We start from the raw sequence: 23,898 nt of genomic DNA on the forward strand, positions 1-23,898 counted from the left end.
GCCATGCGGCCAGCTTCAGGCCAGTCTCAGCCAGAGGGAAAGGAGGTGTGACTGGGAATTAGAACGCTTGGGATTTAAGAAGGGTGGAGGCAGGGAGGAAGAGGTTGCTGCTGGAAGGGTGGCAGGACTGGAGTCTTGGAACAATGGAGGAAGGGGAAGGGGGATTGGTGACTGGCATTCCTGGGTTCAGCATGGAAGTGAGACTAGATGAGAAGTTCAAGTTCCTGGTTCTGGACTTCAGCAGTCTCTTACCTTAACCCCCACTGATCTGGTTTCAAGAAAAGTTGTTCCAGCTCAAGGGCAAGAGAATGCTGGGGGTTTCAATGCCTTGGTCTTCTGATCCAGAGGCCCAGAGATCTCAGGGGACTCAGGTCTTGCTGCCCAAATCTGACCTTGGGGGAGAATGTAGGGTCTCCTAGCCAATCAGAGGAGGTCCTCTTACTCTAGCTCCAATCTACCACCATGTTGTTCGACCCTAGTATCACAAAGACTGCTTCTCCCCAGGCCCTGTTATTCATCCTACTTCCTGCTCCCCTGCCCCCATTTCTTGCCTCTTGCCATTTTCTCACCTCCTTGGTAGAATCAGAACAAATAGGAGTCAAAAAGTAGGTGTGGTTGATTGTTTATAGAGACCTCTTAGCCCTCTGCCTTGTCAGCTCTCCCACACTGCCCCCAGGGACTCTGAGTTAGGGAGGTCTCAGAAGAGGGGCTGCTCGGGGCGCCAGGGTGGCTCAGTCGGTTGAGCTCAGGTCATGATCCCAGGGTCCTCACATCAGCCTCGCATCAGGCTCTCTGCTCAGCAGGGAGCCTGCTTCCCCCTTTCTCTCTGCCTTCCTCTCTGCCTACTTGTGATCTCTGTCAAATAAATAAAATCTTAAAAAGAAGAGGGGTTGCTTAACTTACCAAGGTAAGGCAGCTGGCTGGAGGGCGGGGTGACCTTGCAGGCAGGCGGGGACAGAGGGGGTTGGGGGGGGTGCAGGGGTGGGGTGGCGGGCAGTGTGCGGAGTTAATTCATTATTGATGAGCCCTGCACCCGGGGCTACTAATGAGCCCAGGCCGGTTGCTCTAATTGATGTCAAGAAACTTGAGACCCCCAGATCAGCTTCCCGCCTGCCAGCTGCCTCTCCTGAGCCCCCTCCCCCTCTCTGCACCCCCAGCTGCTCTGTTCCCTACCCAGGGCCTCTTTCCCATCTCTGCACAAAGAGAGGGAGAGGGCTCAGGCCTCCTAGCTTCCCCTCCTGTCCCCGGATGGCTCAAGTCTCAGGATGAGAGGCAGACATCCTCTGGAGGGGCGGGGAGATGTAGAAGGGGAAACAGACCAGAGCCTGAGAAGTATAGTTCAGGGGCAGGAAGGCAGGTGCTAGATGCAACTCTGGACTTTCTGAACCTACGAAATTCCTTTCTCATATTGTGTACCCTTGGGAGAGACCCTGTCACTCTCTGATAATCAAAGGTACAGGCCTACACAGACACACCCATGACACCAGCCCAATACCCCACACAGCTCACTTCCGTTCCTCATTTCCTCCTGCCCATACTGTAAGAAATCTCAAATCTGGCCCCTGGAGTTGGACTGAAGCCAATTCCATGCCTCCCCCAAGCAGGGGAATACAAGATTTCCTTCCTTGAGAATTCCCAGTGCCTTGTTATGCATCAGCTGCCATCCTGGGAAATATTGGGTGGCTTTGGCCTTTCTTTCTCTCTTCCTCCTTATCAGTCCCTCTTCATTTATAGGTTCTAGAAAGAAGTTCTGAGGTACAGTTATCAAGAAGTCACAGATGGAAGCATGCACAGCCTTGACCTCCCAGGACAGAAACGTTTAATGTGAAGTAAGCACTGCTAGGCAGAAGCCTAAGTTAACAAGAATAGGGTGATGGGGGAAAGAGGAATTGGACTTTAAGCACTCCCTGCCCAAAATTCCCATAAATTTGTGGGTATGCTGCCCTCTAGTGGCCGAATTCTGCTCCAGCATCACATGGCCATCTCTGCCTCCAACAATCCATTAGAATTTCAGTACCCCTCTCCTTCCTCCTGCGGCACATTAGGACTGGCCTTGAAAAGACAGAGGGCGGCGAGGGGTTCCCTCATTTCGATTTCTCTTCTAAGACCTATACCTTAGGGGATGTTGTTAAGAATGAGGGCTTTCTCAGTCAGACAAGGCTGAATTCGACTCTGCTCTGGCACTCACTTGGTGACCTTGGGCAAGTTATATAACCTCCAGGGACCTCAATTTTCCCTGGTGTAAATGGGGTTAATGCTATCTACTTGACAGGATTACCGCTAGAGAAACTAAAGTATGTTAACAATTTAACACCCTCTCTACCTACCAGCATATACTGAGCAATCAAAACAAAACAAAAACCTAACTGGCTTTCTTCTGATTGCATTTTGTGGCTTTTTCTCTCAAGCCATCTCATTGGCTTGAGTCTTCTGGGCCATCTTCCCCCATCTTCAACTTGGACCTCCCGTTCTGTATTCTTCCCTTAGCGCTTAAACCCAAGGAGAAAGGATTCTTTTTCTTCTCTCTGGGAGGTGCCGGGAACTAGATCTTGTGGGGCTGGTGATGGGCAGGAGTCAAGCCCTCCTTTCACCCCTTCCATCATCTTTTTCACTTAAGAGAAGGGAACCCAGAAAGTAGTTCCATAGTTCCTGGGGGTCATACTTCTGCCTCCCAAGGAAAGAAACTGTGAAAAATAGACATTTCCTACGCATCAAGCCATCTAATTCCAGGTTGGGTTTGGAAAGAGTAGGAAAGGACACAAATTCCAGCTCTGGTCAGTGGGGGCACAGGGCCGGGTTTATTGCACTTGCAACATAGTTTAAATAAGTCCCGGATGTCCGGAGCTGAACAGGGGCGGGGTAGGCAGGGAGAAAGGGGCAGCGTCAGTGCAGCTAGTGGGCAGAACCCAAATCCTGCAGGCCCAGGACAGTGGGCTCCCCTTTTCCTGGGGGACTGTGAGAGCCTGTGCCTGGCCAGGCTGAGGTTCCAGATCTGTTACCATCATGGCCCCTTCAGGGTTCTGGGCGATTCCTGACTTTTCCCAAGTCAGAGGTGGATTGGGCCTCCTGGCCCAGGTCTGGAACAGGCTCAAATGTAATCCTGGATCTGCCTGGTTAGGTTACCAACGTCTGAGTCTGGGTCCCAGATCAACCCCAGGCCCCAGGTTCGATCTGGCCCCATTAGAGTTCTGAGTCCTCTTGGAGCTGGTTCTGAGCCAGCATGATCCTTGTTTGGGATCTGTCCTGAGCTGGGCCTGGGGCACCATCCACTGTTAGTGTTCTTGCTGGCCCACTAGGGTGGGGCTGTCCAGAGCTTCCAAGTCTCACTCCCCAGATTCCAGGTTCTTAGCTGGGGGCTTCCTGTGATCTCTGGCAAGACTGAGGATAGATCTTTGCAGTCTGGAGCTGGACAGGAAGTCCTGGTAGCACATCTGGCCCAGAGAACTGGGATCGGATTCCCCAGGGCTACTTCCAAGTTGTTTTCAGGAAACGTTCTCCAAAATGCAAAGGCTACAGGGAGGCTGGGGCCTCTATCCCTGGATCTGAGTTCCCCTATCCATGAGGAGGGCATGTGTAAACGAGGGTCCTTCACAGTGCATGGGGGGAGGGGATCCTCAGCTCCTCACCTCCCGGCTCTGGCCCTTCAAGTATGTCTCTAGGCTGGGGAGAGGAGCTTCTCCCTGGCCCTCAGCATCAGCACCTTCAGGAAAGTGCCCAGCCCCCTCCCAGTCAGTAAACTGAGGGTGGGGGGGACTGGGCCTTGAGGATTGGGAGTCTGGGACTGGGAAGAGTCAGGCATCAGAGGTGGCCGGTGGCTTGAGTTGAGCTTTTTCCATGGCGGTGCCATACGGGAGGGAGCGTTTGAAGAATCCGAGCTAGTGAGGGAGTAAGGAGGGAGAGTTTAGATATTCAAGCTTCCATTTCTCCCCAGAGCTAATCCCAAGAGGAAATGAAGAGGATTCTAGCACTTCCAGTCTCCCCATTTTGCAAAACTGGCCTAAATCCTGGCTGCTAAGGCTACTTCTACAATAGGTCCAATGGGCCAGGAGGGTTAAAGCCAGGATTGCTTTTGGGGTTCTTTTATCAGCGCTGTAAAACTGCCCCCAGTTAGGCTAGGGATAGCAAACAGGTTTGATTCAAGTTCTACGTCTGAATGCTTAGTAGTGGCTACCTCTTGAGAAGGATTCTGAGGCCACTTACAGGGTCTGGCCAATTAGTGATGGCTGCCATTAGCTTCTGGGGGATGGGATGGCACAAATGCCACATATTTGCCATGGCATTGATTCTGCAAGTCTAGGCAAACTTAATAGCTCAAGTCAAGAGACTCCTTCTAAGCTGGGGGCTGTGGAAGGATCCTACGGGCAGGATAAGGATAATGCGAGTGTGGCTAGGGTGGGGATGGGGTTGTGGGGGGGTATTTGGCTGGAGAACTGGTCTGGAGATAGATGCTTGGGACTCTGTTGGGTTCAGGGCAGAACCTGATGAGGGAGTGGCCAAGTCCCAGGTAGGACATGACTGACCTTATAGAGGATATAGATGAGCAGCCCCAGGAGCAGGAGGCCAACGAGAATGGCTAGGATAATGATCCACAGTGGGACGCCATGGCTGCCTTCTGCCTTGGTCCACTGCATGGCCGTGGCCACCTAGGGAGCAAGTCAGAAGAAGTCACTAGAAAGCCATTAGTTCTCCCCAACCTACACTTGGCTCCCACTTGCGATCAGATCCAGCTCACCTCTCACCTCCCAGGTTGGGCTACCCAGGTTGGGCTAACAGAATTCTGAATTCAAAATTTAAATTCCCAAGGTGTGCATTATTGTATCTTACTTTTGGGTCTTCACACCTGCTAATTTCCTTTCCCAAAGAATATACATTTCCTAACCAATCAGCCTGGTAGTTCCTAGTTATTTTTCAGGTCTCAGCTGAAACATCACTTCTTCCAGGCAGCCTTTCCTGACCCTGCAAGACTGAGTTTAAGTGTTCCTTAAGGGGCACCTGGATGTCTCAGGCATTAGGCGTCTGTCTGCTGTTAGCTCAAGTCATGATCCCAGGATCGAGCTCCAGGTCAGGCTCCCTGCTCACTGGGAAGCCTCCTTCTCCCTCTCCCACTCCCCCTAATTGTGCTCCCTCTCTCGCTGTCTCTGTCAAATAAATTAATAAAATGTTAAAAAAAAGGTGTCCCTCTGATGTGTTCGCATAAATATCCTGGTGCTTGTTACACTGTGTTCTCATTGCCTGCTAGCCTGTGAACTCCAAGAGTGAAGAGACTGTTCATCTTGCTTATTGTTATATCCCAGGACCCAGCACAGACCCTGGCACACAGGAATGCTCAATACGTATTTTTTACAAACAACAAGGCCAGCCCCCACCCATGTCCCAGTCCTAGTGCCGGGTCCCGTATTCTGAACCTTCCTCAGCTCAGACCTCTGGCCCAGGTTCACCTGAAGTTCCTTTCGGGGAAGCTGCTGAGGCAGGATTCGGTAGGGCATCTTCAGGGCTTCATACACAGCATCACACTGCAGGCTAAAAGGCTGGTGTTCCCGCTGTGGATGGGGAAGAGGTGCTCAGGGCCACCCCTCTTGGTATTTAGAGGACAGAGGGCTCCCCGCAATCTGGTTCAGGTTGTGATCTTTCCCTGTTTTGGACTTACTTTCTCCTGAATATCTGTGTTCCTTATATGAGATAACAAATGTGTAACTAAATAATGTATAATTAGATAGCTACATGTTTAATACAATTTTTTTTTTGGAGTCATTAATGTGGGTCAAGCATCCAGGACACTGCCTGGCCAGCAGCGTTTGCTCAATAAATGACTGCTCTTTACTATTCCTATATCAGCTCGCCTCTCCACTGTGAATTCATCTTCCATCTCTCTGTTGCTGGTCTCCCTCCAGTTCTCCCTCCTCCCAAACGGCCTGAAGAGGGAGGCTGCCATTCCCAGAGTGGCCACTAGGTGGCATAAAGGACACACTGCCTTGCTTAAACAAGGGTGAGGAAGGGGAGCTGTACTGTCTGGGCCCCATTCACCCAAGGAGGTGGCTGGGGCAGTAGGGAAAGTGAGGGTATGATCAGGCTGGCCTGAAGGTCAGGGTGGAGGTAAGGCTCCCTCACTTGCAGGAAGGTCTTGGCCCAGACTCGGAAATGCAGTTGCAGACTTCGGCTCTCTTGCCGGTGCAGTGGCCCAAGCTCACAACGCAGCCTGAAACACTCCACCTCAGGGCATTTCTGGGAAGAAAGAAGAGGCTTGAACCCTGAATTCTGCCCTTCTGGTGGCTCTGAGAACCCAAGTCCCAGTATGACTTACCAGGATCTGAGGTCCTGGGGAGGCTGGGCTCCGTCCTGAAGCTTCCCGTCTTTGTAAGCGATGGTGCTCTGAACCTTCTGGATCCAACTGGAAAAAGGAAGAGACCGTTAGCTGCCTTTCCCACCTCATCACAGCTTCCAAGTCAGCTAGCATTGGGTTCCAGAGCAGCTTCAACCTGTTCTCTCTCTCTCTTTTTTCTAAAGATTTTATTGATTTATTTGACACAGAGAGAGAGAGCACAATCAGGGGGAGTGACTCAGAGGGACAGGGAGAAGCAGACTCCCTGCTATGCAGGCAGCCTGATGTGGGGCTCTGGGCCTTGATCCCAGGAGCCAGGGATCATGACATAAGCTGAAGGCAAACGCTTAACCAAGAGCCAACCAGGCGCCCCCCACCTTTCAATTTTAATTGTCTCTTATTCTCTACTAAAATGTAAGCTCCATGAGAGAGGGGACCTTGTTAGTTTTGTTCAGTGAGATATTTCCTGAGCCTATAACAGTGTTAGCATAGATACTCATTTACTTAAATGTTGCCAATGAGTAAATAAACTTTAAACCAGGCATAAGGGCCCAGGGGGACAGGTCTGAGGACAGCTTCCCAGAGAAGGTGGGACAGAGATGGACCCTAGAAGTATGCCAGGGCAAGAATTAAGGGAAGGATATTTCAGGCAGTGTATAAAAAAGAGTCTTTTCCCCCTTCCACAGCCTTGAGGTGTCTTTGCTATTTTGCCCCTCTCACAGTCCTAGCTTTAGGGACAATCTTTTGGCTTTTCCAGGCCTCTGGTGACCTTCCCCAACCTCCCGAACCTAGTCCCTCCTCCCATGCCAGTCTCCAGGCCTCTCACCTCCAGGTTCTGTGGGTTGGGGGAGTGACTGGTGGTGCAGTTGGCAAGTCCTGTCACCCGGGTCATGTAGAGAAGCTGCTGACCTTCCAGAGTCCAGGGACAGCTGAGCTCCAGCATGCCCCGGCTAATGGAGCTGGGGCCGTGGTTGATGAGCTGAGGAGAGGGGAACACAACCACCCTAAGAAGGAGCTGAGGGCTTCTGTCCTCCTGAGACCCCTGGGGCATCATGGCCCACTGTCCCTGCTGCATGTCTCCTATCTTAGAAGTGAAGGAGGCAGTCAGTAGGCAAAGATGAAATTCTCATCCCTCCACTCACAGCAGCCTGCCCTGAACCCAGCCCTTGTCCCCTACCATTCCTCACCTCATAGACGTGGTGGACAGCAGGGCCCACATCTCCTTCCTCCTGAGGCTGGTCTCGGGGATGCCAGTCACTCACCGGGAACAGCACTGCCTCAGGTTTGGAAACACTAAGGAGGAGGGTGGTTTAGAGGACCGCGGAAGGAATCCTAGATGCATCCTTTCCTAGAAGCATCTCCCCTTCCAAAAAAGGCCACATTTTGACTTGGTGCTTACCCATTAAGGGAGACCTGGGCATGAGCCTCTACTGAGAGTTGGAAGGAAACCACTTCGCTCTGTGAGTTGTTGAGATTCTTGCTGCGGAATGGAGAGACTGAGGCGGTGCTGGAGCCCAGCAAGGGGGATGTCCCCCTGTACCAGGCTCCACCCCACCCAGCCCCTCACCCCCTAATCCCTACCTGAGAATCTGGAAGTCAAACTGGATGTTTTTTTTGGTGTCCCGGAGGTGAGGGACTGTGAACCGAAGGCCCCCCCAGATCTGTGGGGCAAGGAAGGAGGACAAGGGAGCCTGTTAGAGTGGGCATTTGTCTCACCCCACTTCCAGCCCCCTTCCCTATTCCACAGCTGTGCTCTGGACAGGCTGGTCACTGCCCTCTCAGATCCTTCCTCCTCGCCAGACTTACACTGGCTCCTGCCTTCATGGGGTTGCCCAGGTCACACACCAGCAGGCGGCTCTGGTTCACAGCAGAGTAGTCACAGCTCAGGCTGGAGAAGTTCTGGAGGTGGGTGGGTATGGGTAAGGTTCTGGTGCCCCTCTGGCAGGTCCCCTCCCAAGCTGAACCTGAGAGGCCCCTCTCACCCCTGGGTTTCTGACAAGTCCGGAGTACTCAGCCTCTGGAGGGGCTATGACCCGAAGCTCGGCCTCATAGGCACCACCCTCACCCACATTCTGGGCATGGAAAGTCAGGTTCAGGGAGTTCTTGTCACCCAGGTACACGTGGTTCTGCTCCCTGGAGGGGAAACACAGGGTAAAAGACACTGGGAAATGAATCCCCAAACCAGGACAGTGAACCATAATAATAATGTAATAATAATAGCTGCCATTTCCTGAGTTCCAACTCTATGGCCAGCACTAGTCCAGATGATTGATTTTTTTTTTAATTTTTTATTTTTAAATATTTTATTTGTTTACTTGTCAGAGAAGGAGAGCAAGTGTGCACACAAGCGGGGGAGCAGCAGGCAGAGCGGGAAGCAGACTCCCTGCTGAGCAGGGAGCCTGAGGTAGGACTCAATCCCAGGACGCTGGGATCATGACCTGAGCCGAAGGCAGATGCTTAACCAACTGAGCCACCCAGGCATCCCCTAGCCAGGTGTTTTACGTAGATTATTTCACATAGTCCTTCCAAAAAGGTAGAGAAATGGATGCTATCATTCCCACTCCACAGACAAAGAAGCTGAAGCACAGAGAAGTTGAGTAACTTCTTAAGGGTCGCACAGCTTGCCAGTATATCCCTATTACTTATTTTCAGGTGCCAGGTGCTTCCAAACTCCAACAAGTCCTACTCTGAGGTCTTGGCATCTGGAATCCCCCAGCATGATGTTGGCCTTCACTTACCCAAACACTTCCAGCTGTAGGTCCGGCACACAGATGTTGTCTTCTCCACAGTCCAGCAAGATCTGAGCCTGAGGACCAGGATAGCCTTGAGAGGGGGAGTTTAGACTTCCTCCTGAGCTGAAAGCTCCTCCCGCCACGGCCCTGCCCCGGGTGCCCAGAGCAATCTCTTCCCAGATCTCCTCTCTCCCCCCTCTCCTCACCTTGTCCTCTATGCGGCTCTTGCTCTGGTAATGTAAGACTGGCCGGAGGCCATGGCTGTCCACAGGGGCTTGGGGGTCCAGGGAGAAGTTGAGAGCAATATGAATTGGAGAGAGCTTGTCTCGGAACTCTGACTCATTCTGGGGGGTGGGGGAAAGAATTCACTGTGTCAGGGAACACTGGGGACTTGATGGTCCTGCTCCTCAGCCTCTCACATCTCTTTGTCCACTCAGGGCCCTCAAGAATCCAGGTGTCCAAATATGACCATTCTCTTTCCTTCCAAGGCCCCAACAGCCTGGTGCCCAGTTCCTCAGACAGAAGGGCCCCTTCCTCAGCCCCCAAAGTCCCAAGCCTCTCACTGGGATTTCCCAATCTCTTTTATTTCAAGAGGGACCCCAGTTCTATGGGACACCACCCCCAACCCAGGCCAGTCTGTTCTCCGCCCTTGGGGCCGTACCCTGAGGTAGATCTTCATCTCTCTGCAGTCTTCCCGAGCCCCATTCTGGATGAGCAGGGTCTGTCTCAGGGTTGCCTGTCTGGAGGCCAGGAAGAGTGCCCGCCTTACTCCCCCCTTCTGCTTCTGCCAGTCCAGCTGGAGCTCCACTGTGAAGCCTGCAGCCAGGAACATATGTTCAGGAGAATCTGTCTCTCCCCCTTAACCTATTCAGAGAGAAGGGAGGTGCCAAAGTCCCCGGTCCCTCCATCCCCCATCCCAAGGCCTAAGAGATTCAGGCAGTCTCCCTCACCAATGGAGTCAGGAACGTGTTTCCCAGAAGCATTGAGGCAGAAGCTAAGGTTGATGCTGGAAGAAGACCAAGAGGAAAGCTGGTGTATCCAAGGAACAGGCATCCTATTCTCCACCTACCTCCCAGACCCGGACGGACACCCGCATTTGTCCCCTTCCCCAGACCTGGTTTCTCTGCGCACTCCCAGGCACAGACTCAGGTATTTCAGACCCATTCCCTGTCATCTCCTGGGCCCCAGCTCACCAAGCCACAGGGTTCCCCTCCAAGCTGCAGCTGCGCTCCTCTGGGTTGAACATGGCAGGGAAGATGGTGAGGGAGGCACTAGTAGAGACAATAGGGCGGCCCCTGCCAAGAGTGGATATGAGGTCGATAGAACTAAGACTTCTCTGAAATCCAGGTGCAGGAGGCTGATGCACAAGCCCCAGGAAGCCAGCGTCCTTTGCGCACTTTCCCAACCCTACCAAGAAATTCCCTAGTTCCCACTCTTCCCACGCTGCCCCCCCTAGAATTCATACCTGTACACCACAGCCTTGTCCACACCGAAGGACCCCACAATCAGATCTGCAAGAAGTCAAGAAAGGACCCCTTACAGCAGGCCCCAAATCAACATCTTTCCTTCCTAACCCTCTTCTAGGTCATTGCTCAAAGGAGGTCAAAAGGAGGGGACAGTGGCACTTGGTGGCATTATTCTAGAACTGTACCCAGGACCCCAGGAACGTGCAGAGAAGGGGGGAGGGGGGTCTGTGATCTGGAGAATTCTAAGGTGAACAAGGCCTCAGCCACTGCTCACCAGGGTATCCGTTGCCATCCAGGTCTCGGCCTCCTCGAAGCGCAGAGCCAAAGAAGTCTGGTGTGTGGCCACTTGGCCACAGGGGGAGCAGAACCTGGGATGGCTTAGAGCCCAACCCTCCTGCCCCCCCAGGGAATATGAACACCACTCCCTGCTGGGTCTCTCCACCAAAGGGAGCTCCAATGGCTACATCTGCAAGACACACAACATACACAAGTCAGGAGGCTGGGAATCCAGGAGTCTGAATCTCTTCCACCGGAACCCAGAACTCAGGATCATTCTTCACCATCCGTTCTTCCAAGATCTTGAATCTCTTCAAGTTTCAAAACCCAGACATGAGGATTAAAGTCTACACAACCTCCCTGAGGAGTCACCGGGGGATCTGGGTATCTTAGCTGACAGCCACCCAGATTCCTTCTGACTCAGGCCCCAGACTCCTCCTTAGCTCCTGGGGCCCATGGCACTTACCATTGTAGCCATCCTGGTCCAGGTCCCCCAGGGGGGTCAAGGAGCTGCCAAACCGGCCAAACTCATCATGGCCCGTGAGGGTGAGGGAGGGTGTGGGCTCCATGCCAGCTGGGTGCTGCAGGTAGACGTAGACCCTGCCCACCTCCTGAGGCCGCCCATCAGTAGTCCGCTCCATGAGCAGAGGTGCCCCCACCAACAAGTCATCCAGCCTGAGGGCAGGGAGGAAACCTAGGTATCCTGAGACCCCGCCTTGCCACCTCCCCTCCAGCCCCACTGCCAGGAAATCCCAGGCATCCTGGATCCCAGGCTCCCTCTTCCCAAAGCAAGAAGACTTGAGGCCTTTAGCCCTTTGCTCTCTCCTGGCTCCCAGGCATGGGGAAGGCAGGCACTGGGTTGGGGGTGAGATCCAGAGAAAAACTCTCCTTGTGTTTTTCTGTCTCACTCCCACTCTTCAATCATGGATCTGGGGAGGGCATGGCACTGTGCCTCTTTCCCACCACTTACCCATCCCCGTTGATGTCTGTGGCTGCCACTGCATAGCCGAAATAGGAGGCCATCTGAGGTGGAGATTGACAAAGGGGCAGCTTTGGGTCAGAACTAGGGGGTCACTCGACAGGATCAACAGGGACTGTGGAGGGGTAGGTCAGAGACTCCAGGGAGCCTGAGAAGTTGGGCTGAGCTTATTAGGTTGGGGCTGGGACTTCGCTGGAAGAAGGCCAAGCTGGGTTGTGAGCGTCCTCACCTGTTCCCCTGAGAAGTTGTAGAAGGATCGGATGTCTGAGCCATTAAGGATGGTGACCTGGAGAGGATGAGATACACCCATTGGTCTTGGACTCCCAGACATCCCCTGGGTGGAGGACAAATGGGCATGGGATTCCCTGGGGAGAGGCATTTGTGGGAGACACAGACCACTCGTCTCCTAACTTCCTCCAGACTTTGCTTTCACGTTCCCATCTCTATGCCAGGTAGCTCCATTACATGGCAACTTCACTAGTTTTCTCCGTATCGCTGGTTAACTACTGTTGGATTTCATATTTGTCCGTGTCCATCTATATGCACTAGAATGTATGATAAGCAAGGGCGGGAGTTCTGGTTTGGTCTTTGCTTTCTCCCCAGAGCCTGAAGTAGTGCTTGGTGAGCAGCAGACAGCAATCATCAGTTGAATGCTGAATGCATGCTGGGACCTAGTCATTCTTCATCCCCCATGCCTCCCAAACCACAACACTCCTGGCTCCCCTCTGTCTCCCCTTAGTGACTGGCCCTTGACTCCTCGCCCTCTTCCCCACTCTTGCTGCTGTTACTCCGGGGTGAGTCCCCTCCCAGGATTGCTGGACAGTCCCTGGCTCTGTCCCTGCCTCTGGGTACCCTGCCTCCAACACAGCAGAGAGACTGACAGTCCTGGAGCGGATCCAGGAGGGACACATATGCTTGGAAATCCACAGTGATTCCCTGCAGCCATTGCCCCAATTCTCAGCTTCTTGGCTGGTCCTCTGAGGCTCTGGGGAATCTGGCCCCAAACTATCTGTTTTTCCTCAACCTTTCTTTATTTTCCTTATCCCACCAATGCTACAATGGCCTGACTTTCTTTTCCTTTTCTTCTATGCTTTTCATGCTCCTGTCCCAGATGCCCTTTAGCCTCATCTCCATGGATCCTTCATAGAACCTTCTCTGATCTGCTCCTGCCCTAAAAAGGTTACTCCTTCCCCTAAACTGCTATATCCTCTTAACCACTTTTCTGAAATTTATCACAGTGCAGAAAGGCGGCTGAATTTGGGGCCCCTGGGTGGTTCAGTTGGTTAAGCGTCTGTCTTTGGCTCAGGTCATGATCTCAGGGTCCTGGCATCGAGCCCCACATCGGGCGCTCTGCTCAGAGGAAAGTCTGCTTCTCTCTCTCCCTCTTATAATAACCCTGCTTGTGCTCTCTCTCTCTCACTCTCAAATAAATAAAATCTTTTTTAAAAATTTTAAAAAGTAACCTTTAAAAAAAAAAAGAAAAAAAGGAGGCTGACTTGGAATAAGACAGATCTGGTTTTAAACCTCTCTCCGACCACCTACTGACTGGGTGATCTTAAATCACTTGCCTGGTCTCAGAGCCTCAGCTTTCTCATGTGGAAAATGTGCCTGGTATCATCTAGTCCCATTAGCTTGTTGTAAGGAGTGGGCAGAGCCCGTGGCACTGAGGTGCTTGGGAATAGTTTCTGTCCCTCGACCCGGGTCCTATCTCACATCCTCAACTAGAAGCACCTTATGAGATGGGGTACAGTGTCTTATTCATCTTCTCATCTCTTACCTTGCCTTAATAAACGTTGTTAATTGGGTGAACTCTTGTGGCATTCTTATCTATGTCCTTTTTAAAGCACTTGTCATGGTCTAATAATAACAGCTACCACTTGTACACTGCCTAAGAGTTCACTAAGCCCTTTCACTGGCATTATCTCATTTCATCCTTATAAGAGCCTTGTGAGGTCAGAACTATTATTATCCCATTATACAGAGAAGAATAAGGCTCAGAGAGGCTAAGTAGGTTTAAGGATTTTATGGAGTAAAGTAGGGTATGAATAAATAACAGAATGATTCATCCAGAGTAAGCATCAGTCTTTGAACCCAGGGCTGCCTCCAGAGCCCCGGTTCTGATCCACTTTTTGAATCCTCACAAACTGCGGTGCATGGTTCTTTGTGATTTGCCAGGGAAGGGGAAGGGAAGGGACAGGAGGGAAGGAGGGAGGGTCAGGCTGCGTCTTACATAACCATAAGTGAGGTTCCCTTTGGGCACGCCAGCAACAAAGTCTGCAAAGAGATGAGAAAGTTGTGCGCTAAAGGTGGGGAAAAGGGGAATCAGACCAGAATGGGGTCTCATTCCTGTGGCACCTCGTCCTGGGTCTCCTCCATCTGTCCCCCAACCTGGGGACACACTCACCTTCTGTGTTGTCACCACTGAATTCACCCACAGCCACAGAATATCCTGGGGGACAGGGAGAGTGGGTATTAGTATTCCTGTGGGGACCCCTCTGCTGTGGCCCACCCTCCAGGTCTTCCCCCACCCCTACTGGGCCTTCATACACAGCCTGCCCACAAGTATGACAGCGGGATTGCAGATGCCTGATTGGGAGAAGAGGAAGTGGGGGAGTTGGGGCAAAAGCGCCTGAGGTTCTCACCCTCTAGTTCCTTCCCCAGCTGCTCACTCACCCAGGTAGCTATCATCATAGATGGAACTGGCCTGGCGGGTCTGCAGCTGCCCCTGCACCAGGTTGATCAGGTACTCAGGGTAATAGGATTCTGCAATCTGTTCCTGGGTGGCAGACAGGATCTGGCCTGGGGAAGGGGACAAGGCGTTGGATGCACAGAGGAGGAGGTGGGGGAGGGCAGTGGGAGACGGCGGGGTGGCATTGCAGAAGTCTGGTTCAGGGAAGGAAAGCTTGTGGAGGGTGGTGGAAAAGGATATACACATCTTAAGAAGGAAGAGAAAGAAGACAGGGGCAGAGAAGAGGGAGGGATGGTGACCTCAGGCGGGAGGAGAGATGAGAGGCCGTGTGCCAGGGGACGGAGGGACAGCAGAGAAAGGACTTACCTTGCCAGAAATAGCTCCCTGGTCCACCCAGGACCACACGTCCAGTCTGTAGGGGAAGAAGAGGAGTCCACATCTAGTCCTGACTCCTGGGTGACCCCACGCACAGCCACTTCCCTCCCAGGCCACCCTCTCACCTTGGTGAACTCAGCACTGAAGCCGCCTTGGCAGTAACCCTGTCCCGCAACCCAGCTGAAATCTGCAAGGGGAGAAGGCAGTGGGAAGGAGTCCAGCACACATGGGTCTCACAGGAAAGAGAGAGCTTGGGGAGGGATGGAGGTGGGGACACCAGAGAAAGGCCCTCCCTGAACTTGACTGTGATCGGAAAGGCTAATTGGGGTGGTGTGGGTATTCATGGGAAGAAGGCAAACATAGGATTCATGCCCTCTCTTGCCCTACCTGAGCGGCAAGGTGCATACTCCAGAATGCGGGTGAAATTGTCTGTGGAGAGGTAGCAGGTGCCCACGGGATCACTCAGCGGCTCCTTTTCTGTGCGCCAGCTATACAGAGGGGCACAGGCCTGATAGGGCCCAGGAGCAGGTTAGTCCGAAGGGGCTCTCCTCTCTCCCTCAGGCCTGTGCTCCACTATAGTCAACAGCCACCCATCTCCTATCACCGCACTGTTGGGGCTGTGGGCTCTCACCAAGATGGAGGAGCCATGGGCTCGAACTGTCGCTCCGAACCACTGCAAGGACTTGTACTCCACAGGCTCCTCTACCTCTGGGCTGGACACCAATGACTCCAGGATCCGAGAGCCTTGGAGAAGTGAGAAAAGGCAGTTAGGCTGGACTGTGGATGGCTGAGACCTCGAGTGGCCTCCACCCTCAGTCTGGGAGCACCCAGGTGCTTGCAAACCCCAAGCCCTGTGACTCCCTGGGAGGAGTGGGGAAGGGTCTTTTTCAAAAAAAATTTTTTTTAAAGATTTTATTTATTTATTTGACACAGAGAGACACAGTGAGAGAGAGAACAGAAGCAGGGGGAGTTGGAGAGGGATTAGCAGACTTCCCACAGAGCAGGGAACCCATCAGGGCTGGATCCCAAGACCCTGGGATCATCACAAGAGCCAAAGGCAGCCGCTTAATGACTGAGCCACCCAGGTGCCCTGGGAAGGGTCGTTAGAGTCTGCTCTGTGCAGCCTCACTCACCCCTTCCCCAGACACAAGTGCACACACATGTGCATGCTCCCAGAACCTAGGCTTTCTAGAGTTGACTTCCCCTTGTCCCCGTGCCTCCTCACCGGGCTGGGACAGGGATGCCTGTGGGAAGGTGAAGGCAGGAGGGTGGTGGGGAAGAAAGGCTATTTCCCTTGAGAGTAGTCCTCTGCCTCCACTTCTCTGTGGCTGGATCTGGGTCTCTAATGACACCTTGTTCCATCCCCTTTCTTATCTGGGTCTCTGCCCCCTTACGGCTCTTTCTCTCTCCCTTCATCTCTCTCTCCAAGTGTTATCTCTGGCCTCTAGAGGACAGTTTTTTCTTTCTTCTGATTCTCATCTTTCAGATTAAAAAAAAAAAAAGTCTGTTTCATGATTTTTCTCCCTGCCCTCGCCATTGTCTCCATCTTTTTATCTCTCCTCTTTTTGTCCCTCACACCAGTCTTTATCTGCGGAGCCAGACTATTCAAGTTCATGCCCCTGTTCCACCCTATACTAGCTGCGTGACCTTGGACAAGTTACTTAACCTCCGTTTCCTCATCTATGAAGTGGGGATAATACCTCACCCCCACCCCCTCCTACCCCCCCGTTGAAAGGATCAAGCAAGCTGAGGTATGCTGCTTGCAGGCAGCAGCGAGCAAGTGCTCTGAAAGTGTTAGCTGTTATTCCTGCCCTTCTCTCTGCTGTCTCCCTCCGTCTCCCTCCCACCCACCTCTGCATCTACTCCAGATCCGGAGCTCCTTGAGGGCGGTAGTCTCATCGCGTTCCGGTCCCCGCAGCCCCGGCACAGTGCCCAGCATGCACTGTCACTTAGTCAGTGCTTAGTCGGATGGACTGAAAAGTCTGTGTGGCTCTCCCTGTCTTTGTATTGCTGCCCCGGCCTCCCAGAGTTGTGGGTGATTCAGGGGAAATGAGAGCCACATGTTTCTGAATCACACCCGCCCTCCTAGGGCTGGGCTAGACTGGGAACGTGGTATGAGTGCCACGGGGAGCCGGCGCTCCCCGGAGCTGGAGCGCCAGCGCGCCGGGACCGCACGTGGCCACAGACCCGGACAGGCTCCGCCCCCTTGCTCCCGGCGCCGCTCGACCCGCCCCCCAGCCGCAGCCCCACCCCGGAGTCCTTTCCGAGCTTCCCCTACCCAAGGGGGTTACCTTTACTGTCAAATTCAATGGGCGAGCAGTGTACGGAGCCCGCACCCCAGGGACAGAGGTAGACGGCACCGCCCTGCAGCACTCCAGGCTGGCTGGTGTTAGCCTTGGGCGCTCCCACCAGCACGCTGACCCTGCGGAGGGGAAAGGAGAGGCGGTTCAGAGTGACTCCTCGCTCTCCTCCAGTCTCCCCAGGCCTCTGGGCCAGGGGCTGGCTGGGGGGTGGGGTAGATGCCCCCTCGGTTGTATTTATATCTCAGAAGATGCCACAGATGCCAGAGGCACAGGCTGGAGTCAGGTGGTCCCCATGTGCCGCTGTCACTAACACAACCACCCCCCTCCACCACCTTCCCTTGTTATTAGAGAAAGGAGGAACCTAGAGTCAGTTCTGGGAAGGGAACAGGGGCCAGAGGGCCTGGACCTCAGCTTCCCTGTAGATCTGCCAGGATTGGACACGCAGTGTCTGGAGCCCCCTGGAGAGGACTTTGGAGGGTCCTCTCACCTAGCCTCTACCCTTTTGTCCCAAGCCAAGGCCCAGCCAAAGCCCTTCTCTGGGCCGAGACCCAGGCATCGAGACCCAGGCATCTGGGCTGCCCAGCCTTGGGGTGTGTAGGAGGAAAATATGAGTCTTGGAAATCGGTCAGTAGAAGTGGAGAGGATCTTGGAGGATGGTGAAGACAAGTTCCCTTGGGCCTGGGTCTGTCTTCCCCCTAGACTCTGGGGTAGACCTCCCCATCTTGGCTAAGTTTCTGCTCAGCCCCTGAACACCCTTCCCACACACCATCACTAAGAGTCTGAATTCAGATCTTGCTCTACTGGGTCTTGCTTCTGAATATGGTGCTTCAAGACAATGAGGAGAACGCTGCTCTTGCTGGGGGGTCCTATGTAATGGTGTGGTTATGGTTAAGGTCCCGGGCAATCTTTCCTGTCTTTGGCTCTGCCTCTACCACAGTCTTTGAGGGCCCTTGGCTCCAAGTCCTCTGTGTAGCCATCAGCCTGGTTGGTTTTCTCCTCCAGGGTCTCCCACAATGACTGCATTTGACAGCCTTGGGCAACTGGACCCAGGCCCTGGGCCAGTGTCCCTGTCAGCTTAGCCTCTTTTCTCCTTCCATATGTGCTCTGGCACTGCTTCTCCGTCTCTGTCCCTTCGCCCCTGTGACTACTGCCTCTGTCTCTCTCTCTCTCAGATCTCTCACTCTTGGATCTCTCTCAGATCTTCTCCATCTCTCCTGGTTTCTGGCCCCTTTCAGTTCTCAGCACCATCTCTTCCCTGCTGTTTGGCTATGTTCCCTAGTCCTCCTTACCCAGGAGAGCCCAAGTGGGTAAGTATGGTAGATGCCCCAAAAGCTAGGGATGTCTTCCAAGAGGACCAGGTGGGGCAAGGGTGACAGGGGTGGGGTTCAAGGGGAATAGGGGTGGGCATACCGAAGTGGGGAGTGTGGAGCAGGCGGGGGGGGGGGGGCTGAGGATGAGAACAGAGGAGGGAGAAGGCAGGGTCCAGAAGAATAGAAGGGGGGCCAGGGAGGGAGAGTTCCTGGAGTGAAGGGGGGTGGGGTGCGAGCCCTGGTTACCCTGGGGACAGGAAATGTTTACTGCCTGTGGCTTCCTGTCTGTTTCCAACCTCTCACTTCTCCGTTTGTCTCCCACCCGCCAGGCCCCACCCCTCTCACTCAGGCATTACATCCAGCTGGGGGGTGGGAGCTGGCCTCTTAGAAGGCACAGGGACCCAGTATGTGAGACTGGCAGTGGGGCTGGGGGTGGTGCGCAGAGGTTGCACTGCCCCGGGCCTGGGTGAGGAGAGAGGGGTACAAGCTTCCCTTAGCAGGCGCAGCCCCAAAGAATAGCTGTGGTACAGGAGGCAGTGAAAAGAGGACTGGACTAGGAGTCATGAGCTCCGGGTCTAGCACCAGCTCAGTGTGGACTTGGGCACTTCCCTTTCTCTCTCTCTCTCTCTCTCCCGGTGAAGAGGTTGAGCAGTTTACCTGAGCCTCCTGGAGCTCTGATATTCATTCCATTTCCAGGAGAGCACAGGGTGGTAGCCAAGAGACCTGCTCCTGCTCCCAGTTTTCCAAGACCTCCTGCTCTTGAGGAGGAACTGAGCCCGAGTGCTCCTAGGATGCCTGGAGTCTGGCAGAGATGGAAGGTGAGAGAGGCCTTCCAAAGCCTGTGAAGCCCACAGGCTCATGGGCCAGGGGGCGTCTATGTTGTGGCTGTTGGAGAGTTCAGGAGATCTGGAATGCAGGCAAGGGACACAGACGCAGACCCCAACCTGTGACTTACACCTGTGGGCCAGCGGCCCTTGCATCCCAATAAATAGCTCCCTTCCCTATGTGCCAAGCAAAGTGCCCAGTATCAGGGCAGCCCTATCACATAGCTAATCCTGGATGCCCCACTCCTAGTTCTTGCTTCCTAAATCCTACAGCAGTTGTGCCCTCTTAGGGGTCCATGAAGGTAACAAAGAAGGGTCCTTGGGCTATTTTCAGTATTTCAGAAAGCCTAGTGGAAATCATGCATTCACCTGATAAGGTGGCTGGGCTAATAAAAACTGCAAGAGTATTTGCTTTTGGCCAAAATTCTATCACATTTGGGGAAGCTGGTTATCACGTATTGGTCAGAAGCTCTGATTGGCAGCTAGAGCTGTCTGCTTGTTCTAACTTCTAGTTGATAAAAAACAGGGCAAAAGGAATTAATTATGCCTTACTAAATGCACTGTGGCAGATAAACTCTTCTAAAATGTAGAGTTCACGGGAAGAAATAATTGCCATGATTTCCTCTGAAGCCTCAGCTCTCCAAAATCCAACAGTTGGCTTGTGGAGACACAGGCTACCACAGCTGCGAGGAGCCACAGAGAGCAACCACTGGTTTGAAGACTGTCCCATAGCTGCCTCACACCAGCCACATGGAGTCTGGGGAGGCTAGTTTGGTCCTGACAGTCCTCCCATCTTCTTTTAGAGAGCATCCTCTTTTCTCTGTTTTATATAGAGTCCCTGGTAAGATACTGTTTGCGTTTAAACAAAAATAAAGGAAATAAAGAAAAAGCTTTAATTAAATTGCTTACCTAGTCCCATGTTCTCATTTTACAGATGGGAAGACTAAGTACCAGAGAGATTAAGTAAGATGTCCAAGGCCAATCAGAATCCTTCCTGACAGGAGGACCAGAAGCTAAGAATCCAACTTCCTAGGCCAGCGTTCTGGTCTACCCTGTTGCCAACAAATCAATCCCCTTCTCTCCCCTCTACTATCTCCCCAGCCAGGCTTCTGATTAACCAGGTTCCTGTTCAATACATGGTTACTGTTTGACTCTGTTGGCCTGGCAAGGTGGGGGGTGGGGAGTAGCAAGTGGACCAGGGCCCAGCTCCAGCAGGTCCCACAACCAAAAGGGCCAGGCCAGAGGAGGATATCTAGATCCCTCAGTGAATTCCCAAGATATATGCCGGGCTGGCTGGTGAGGAAGAGTTGCCTCCCCTTGTGGCGGTGCTGGTACCAGAAGAGAAGAGGGAGCTGGCCTAAGAAGTCTGGGCGCCTTTCCAGCTTGTGACCTGGGCCAAGTCACTTCTCTCCAAGCTCTGGATTCCCTCCCCACCTAAAATGATGGGTTGCCCTTGAATGGTCCCTAAGCCAATTTCTATGATTCCTGAAGTTTCCGTTTATATGTATATAAAACAGCACAATAGTGTTTCCTATATCTAATGCAAGGATTATTCTTAACAATCCAATGGAAAAATTGATAGGACAGTGCTAAGGAATGTGAAGGACCATTATTACTATCACTACTATAAACAAATACTAGAAGCAAGTAAGAAATAGGAGAAAAGTTAGACAAAGAACCAGGTGCTATCCAGAGAGGAGAAAACCAGAAATAGAAAACAGCTACCCTAGAAAAATTATGCCTCCCATGTACTGATCTCCCTCTATGGACCATGTGCTTTTTCTATCTCTTGTCTCAGTCCTCAGAGCAGCCCCAATCATTAGGTGTCTGATTTACATGAAACACAAAGCAAAACTAACTCGCCCCAGTCACACAAAGAGCAAGTGTTGCACCCCGAGCACTCACTCAAAGTTTGGCCCTTTCTTACCACGGAACCTCTCTTGAGCTCACCCTGCCCTCTGAGGCTGTCTCAGTGTCCCTGTGAAAGCCACTGCAGTGACAACAAGAACACTGAGGCCTGCCCTCTTCAGCGATGGCCCCAGGTCTGGGAACCGTGTCTGTCCCCTGTGGGCAGGAGGGGGTTGAAGGCCCAACTGCGGTGGGAGGGAGGTCACTGGGGAGGTGGAATGTTCAGAGTCCTACTCTAAGACTGTATTGTAAGAGAAAATGAGAGGGGAGGAGTGCAAGCTGGATACCTGGGTTCTCTTGGGAGGAGAGATGAGCAGAGGGGGAGGAGGAGGGATGAGAAGGCTGCTGGGTCCTGGTTTAGAGGACAGCTTTAGGGACTGTAGGATTAGCCCAGGGGTCAGACACCTAGGGAACCGGAGGGTGTGAGAGCCCAGATGTTTTAAAGGAGACTTTTAAAACGGAGATGACACTTTGCTAGGTGGGGGTGGGGTGGGGATGGCCTAATGAGGAAGGTTAGGAGCCAGACCACTGGATTTACCCTGATGGGGGAAAGATCCCATAACTCCCCTGCCTCCCTCTTCTCTACTCCATTAGGGTTGTGGTAAGCAGTTTGAGGGGGCCTAGGGGAGGCCAGGCCTGGCAGAGGCTCCAGGCCAGGGTGATGCAATGGGGTTTGGGCAGGAGGCCAGGGGGGTGGGGTGGGGGTTGGGTGGGGACCTTGAATAGCGCAGAACCAACAGCTGGGGCCTAACTATCTTTCTTTTTTCCCATTCCAGACAAAGGAGAAATTTGCCCCCCCCCATTGAATTAGCTAGATTAACTCCTTTTCTCCAAAAAACTAAAGAAAATGAATAGAGCTAAGTTAACTGTATCGTGTATAAAACTAGCTCACCGCCGACAGAGGTCCTATCAAACCTGGAGACACTAGGGGTTAGGGTGGTGGTGGTGGTCAGGACCCATGGAAAGCTCAGAGCCCAGAGACAGAAGAGGAGGATTTCCCAGTTACTGTGGAGGATCCGGAATCTGGCACCTGGGAGTCCCTGCCTTGGCTCAGGAGCAGCTACCTTCTCCTCTTGCTTCCCAACCCCCCATATTTAAACAAACACCCTTGTTCCAATGTTGCCTCAGCTCTAACTCCAGCTTTCCCAAGTCTGTGGGCTCCCCATTATCCAGGCACTCAGGGTCCGGTCTGCTCGTCACCCTGCTGAGCTGGGAATGAGGACCCTCCTTTGAGACTTCCCCACTCCTTGATGTCCTATGTTATGACGCCCTTGGGCCCAGCGAGCCCACGTCTCCTCAGCTTCCGACCCCAGCCCTGGAGTCCGGTCTTAGTTCAGCTCCAGCCGACAAGCTACAGGAAATCGGCATTTCTCTTCCTCCCAAGAGCTAGAGGAAGAGGGAAACCGCCCACCCCCCTTCACGCGCGCGCACACACCCCTCCCGACACATCCGAGCACCCGCCCTTGGCCAAGCCCGCCCCAGCGCCGGCGCCCCCAGGGCCAGAGTCCCGGGACTCTCCCCAAGTTCCCAGTCCCCTCGTCCGAACGGAGATTGGAGGTGGAAGGCGGAGTAGGAGCCCGAGGAGAAAGGGGAGGGAGCCGCCATCCCCCTCCCGGGTCTTTCCCAGTCTGAGCGGAGCGGGGGAGGGGAGGATGAGGCTAGTCCCCATTTAACCTCCGGACCCCCTCACTTCCCGACTCCCCTCTTGCTACACAGAGCTCATTCTGCTTTAGCCCGTCTTCCCTCCGCACAATGGCCCTCAGGGGTCCCGAGGTCCCCCAGGGCTCCAAAAAGCCCTTCCCGGCCTCCGCGCCCCTTCTCCGCCAGCATCCGCCCGGGGCCCGGCAGCTCACAGATCTCAGCCAGAGACCCGCTGCTCTTGGTCCTCCTTTCCCTTGGCCCCAAGACCCGTGCCCAGACCTCAACAGCTTCCAGCTTCGTGTCCTCTACCCACCCCACACAGGTCTCCCCACTGATCTCAAAACCTAGGCGCCCAGCTCTGCGCCGGCCACTGTCCCCTCCCTACACCCGCACGGGCCCCCAACTCTAGCGTGGGCCCCCAACTCCAGCCCTAGTCCTTCCAAACTCCGCCTCTCAAACTCCAGCCTTGGTCCCCTCCATACTTCAGCCGCGCCCCCAGTCTCCAGCCCTCCACCCCCCACCCCGCCGCCAGCCCTCCTCACTCACCCGTCTGTTCCCGGCCGGTAAAACTCCACCGAGAAGCCGAAGAAGGAGCCCGGGGGCCCAGAGAGCACTGCTGGGGCCTCCGCGTCTAAATTGAAGCCCCCAACCCTGGGTGGCGGCTGCAGCAGCAGCAGCGGCGGCAGCAACAGCAGCAGCAGCGGGGGTCGGCGCCGGGGCCCCCAGCGCAGCTGCCCGGCGTGGAGAGGGAACCCTGGTGCCCGGCTCCCCATAGCGCCCGCTCTTCCCTGTCCTGGGGCCACCGACCCGGAGCCGCTTCCTAAACCTCCCAGAGGCGAATGACTCAACGCGGGGAGGAGTTTGCCAAACTCCCGGCTGAGCCCTCGCCCCGCCTGCCGGGGGGGTGAGTGGGGGGGCATTCCTGGGTCCTTGGAACGCTGAGCCCGCGCCCCCCACCCCGAAGGGGCGTGGGGGGGGCCGCACCTCTCCACTCCCCTCTCCCTAGCCCCAGCTGGAGGCTGGTTGTCTGGACTGGGTCAGACTGGGCGGGTTTGGGCTCTTCCCCCTCCTCACTG

General features: G+C 53.9%; 1 protein-coding gene across 2 annotated transcripts; it reads right to left on the reverse strand.

The window, feature by feature from the left end:
- Positions 1-2,770: 2,770 nt before the first annotated feature.
- On the reverse strand, positions 2,771-23,882 carry ITGA5 (integrin subunit alpha 5). 2 transcript variants are annotated; one of them, XM_082741606.1, is made up of 30 exons: positions 23,369-23,882; positions 17,128-17,258; positions 15,468-15,580; positions 15,224-15,344; positions 14,962-15,023; positions 14,828-14,873; positions 14,446-14,571; positions 14,177-14,221; positions 14,003-14,046; positions 12,002-12,058; positions 11,764-11,816; positions 11,260-11,468; positions 10,792-10,983; positions 10,517-10,562; positions 10,245-10,346; positions 10,002-10,057; positions 9,713-9,867; positions 9,258-9,395; positions 9,058-9,125; positions 8,302-8,452; positions 8,126-8,218; positions 7,901-7,980; positions 7,719-7,799; positions 7,507-7,612; positions 7,146-7,298; positions 6,302-6,388; positions 6,109-6,222; positions 5,439-5,540; positions 4,521-4,643; positions 2,771-3,875 (listed from the first exon to the last, which is right to left on the reverse strand). In XM_082741606.1, exons 1-30 carry the CDS (start codon positions 23,740-23,742, stop codon positions 3,792-3,794), a joined length of 3,312 nt encoding a protein of 1,103 aa, XP_082597732.1. In that variant the 5' UTR covers positions 23,743-23,882; the 3' UTR covers positions 2,771-3,791. The 2 variants fall into 2 exon arrangements, with proteins under 2 accessions (XP_082597732.1, XP_082597733.1); XM_082741607.1 differs by lacking the exons at positions 17,128-17,258; positions 23,369-23,882 and adding an exon at positions 16,688-16,985.
- Positions 23,883-23,898: the final 16 nt, after the last annotated feature.

This window comes from Mustela nivalis (assembly GCF_964662115.1).
Source record: "Mustela nivalis genome assembly, chromosome: 7".
In the NCBI taxonomy this organism is placed as follows: Eukaryota; Metazoa; Chordata; class Mammalia; order Carnivora; family Mustelidae; genus Mustela; species Mustela nivalis.

What these genes read in the sequence shown, in the direction of transcription:
- ITGA5 (XM_082741606.1), bottom strand. Translation starts at nt 23,742, where the DNA reads ATGCCCCCCCACTCACCCCCCCGGCAGGCGGGGCGAGGGCTCAGCCGG. An exon ending in AGATGAAGATCTACCTCAGG is followed by an intron (nt 9,396 to 9,712) that starts GTACGGCCCCAA and finishes CCCACCCCCCAG; the next exon opens with AATGAGTCAGAGTTCCGAGA. An exon ending in GCCCAGGTCTCCCTTAATGG is followed by an intron (nt 7,613 to 7,718) that starts GTAAGCACCAAG and finishes CCTCCTCCTTAG; the next exon opens with TGTTTCCAAACCTGAGGCAG.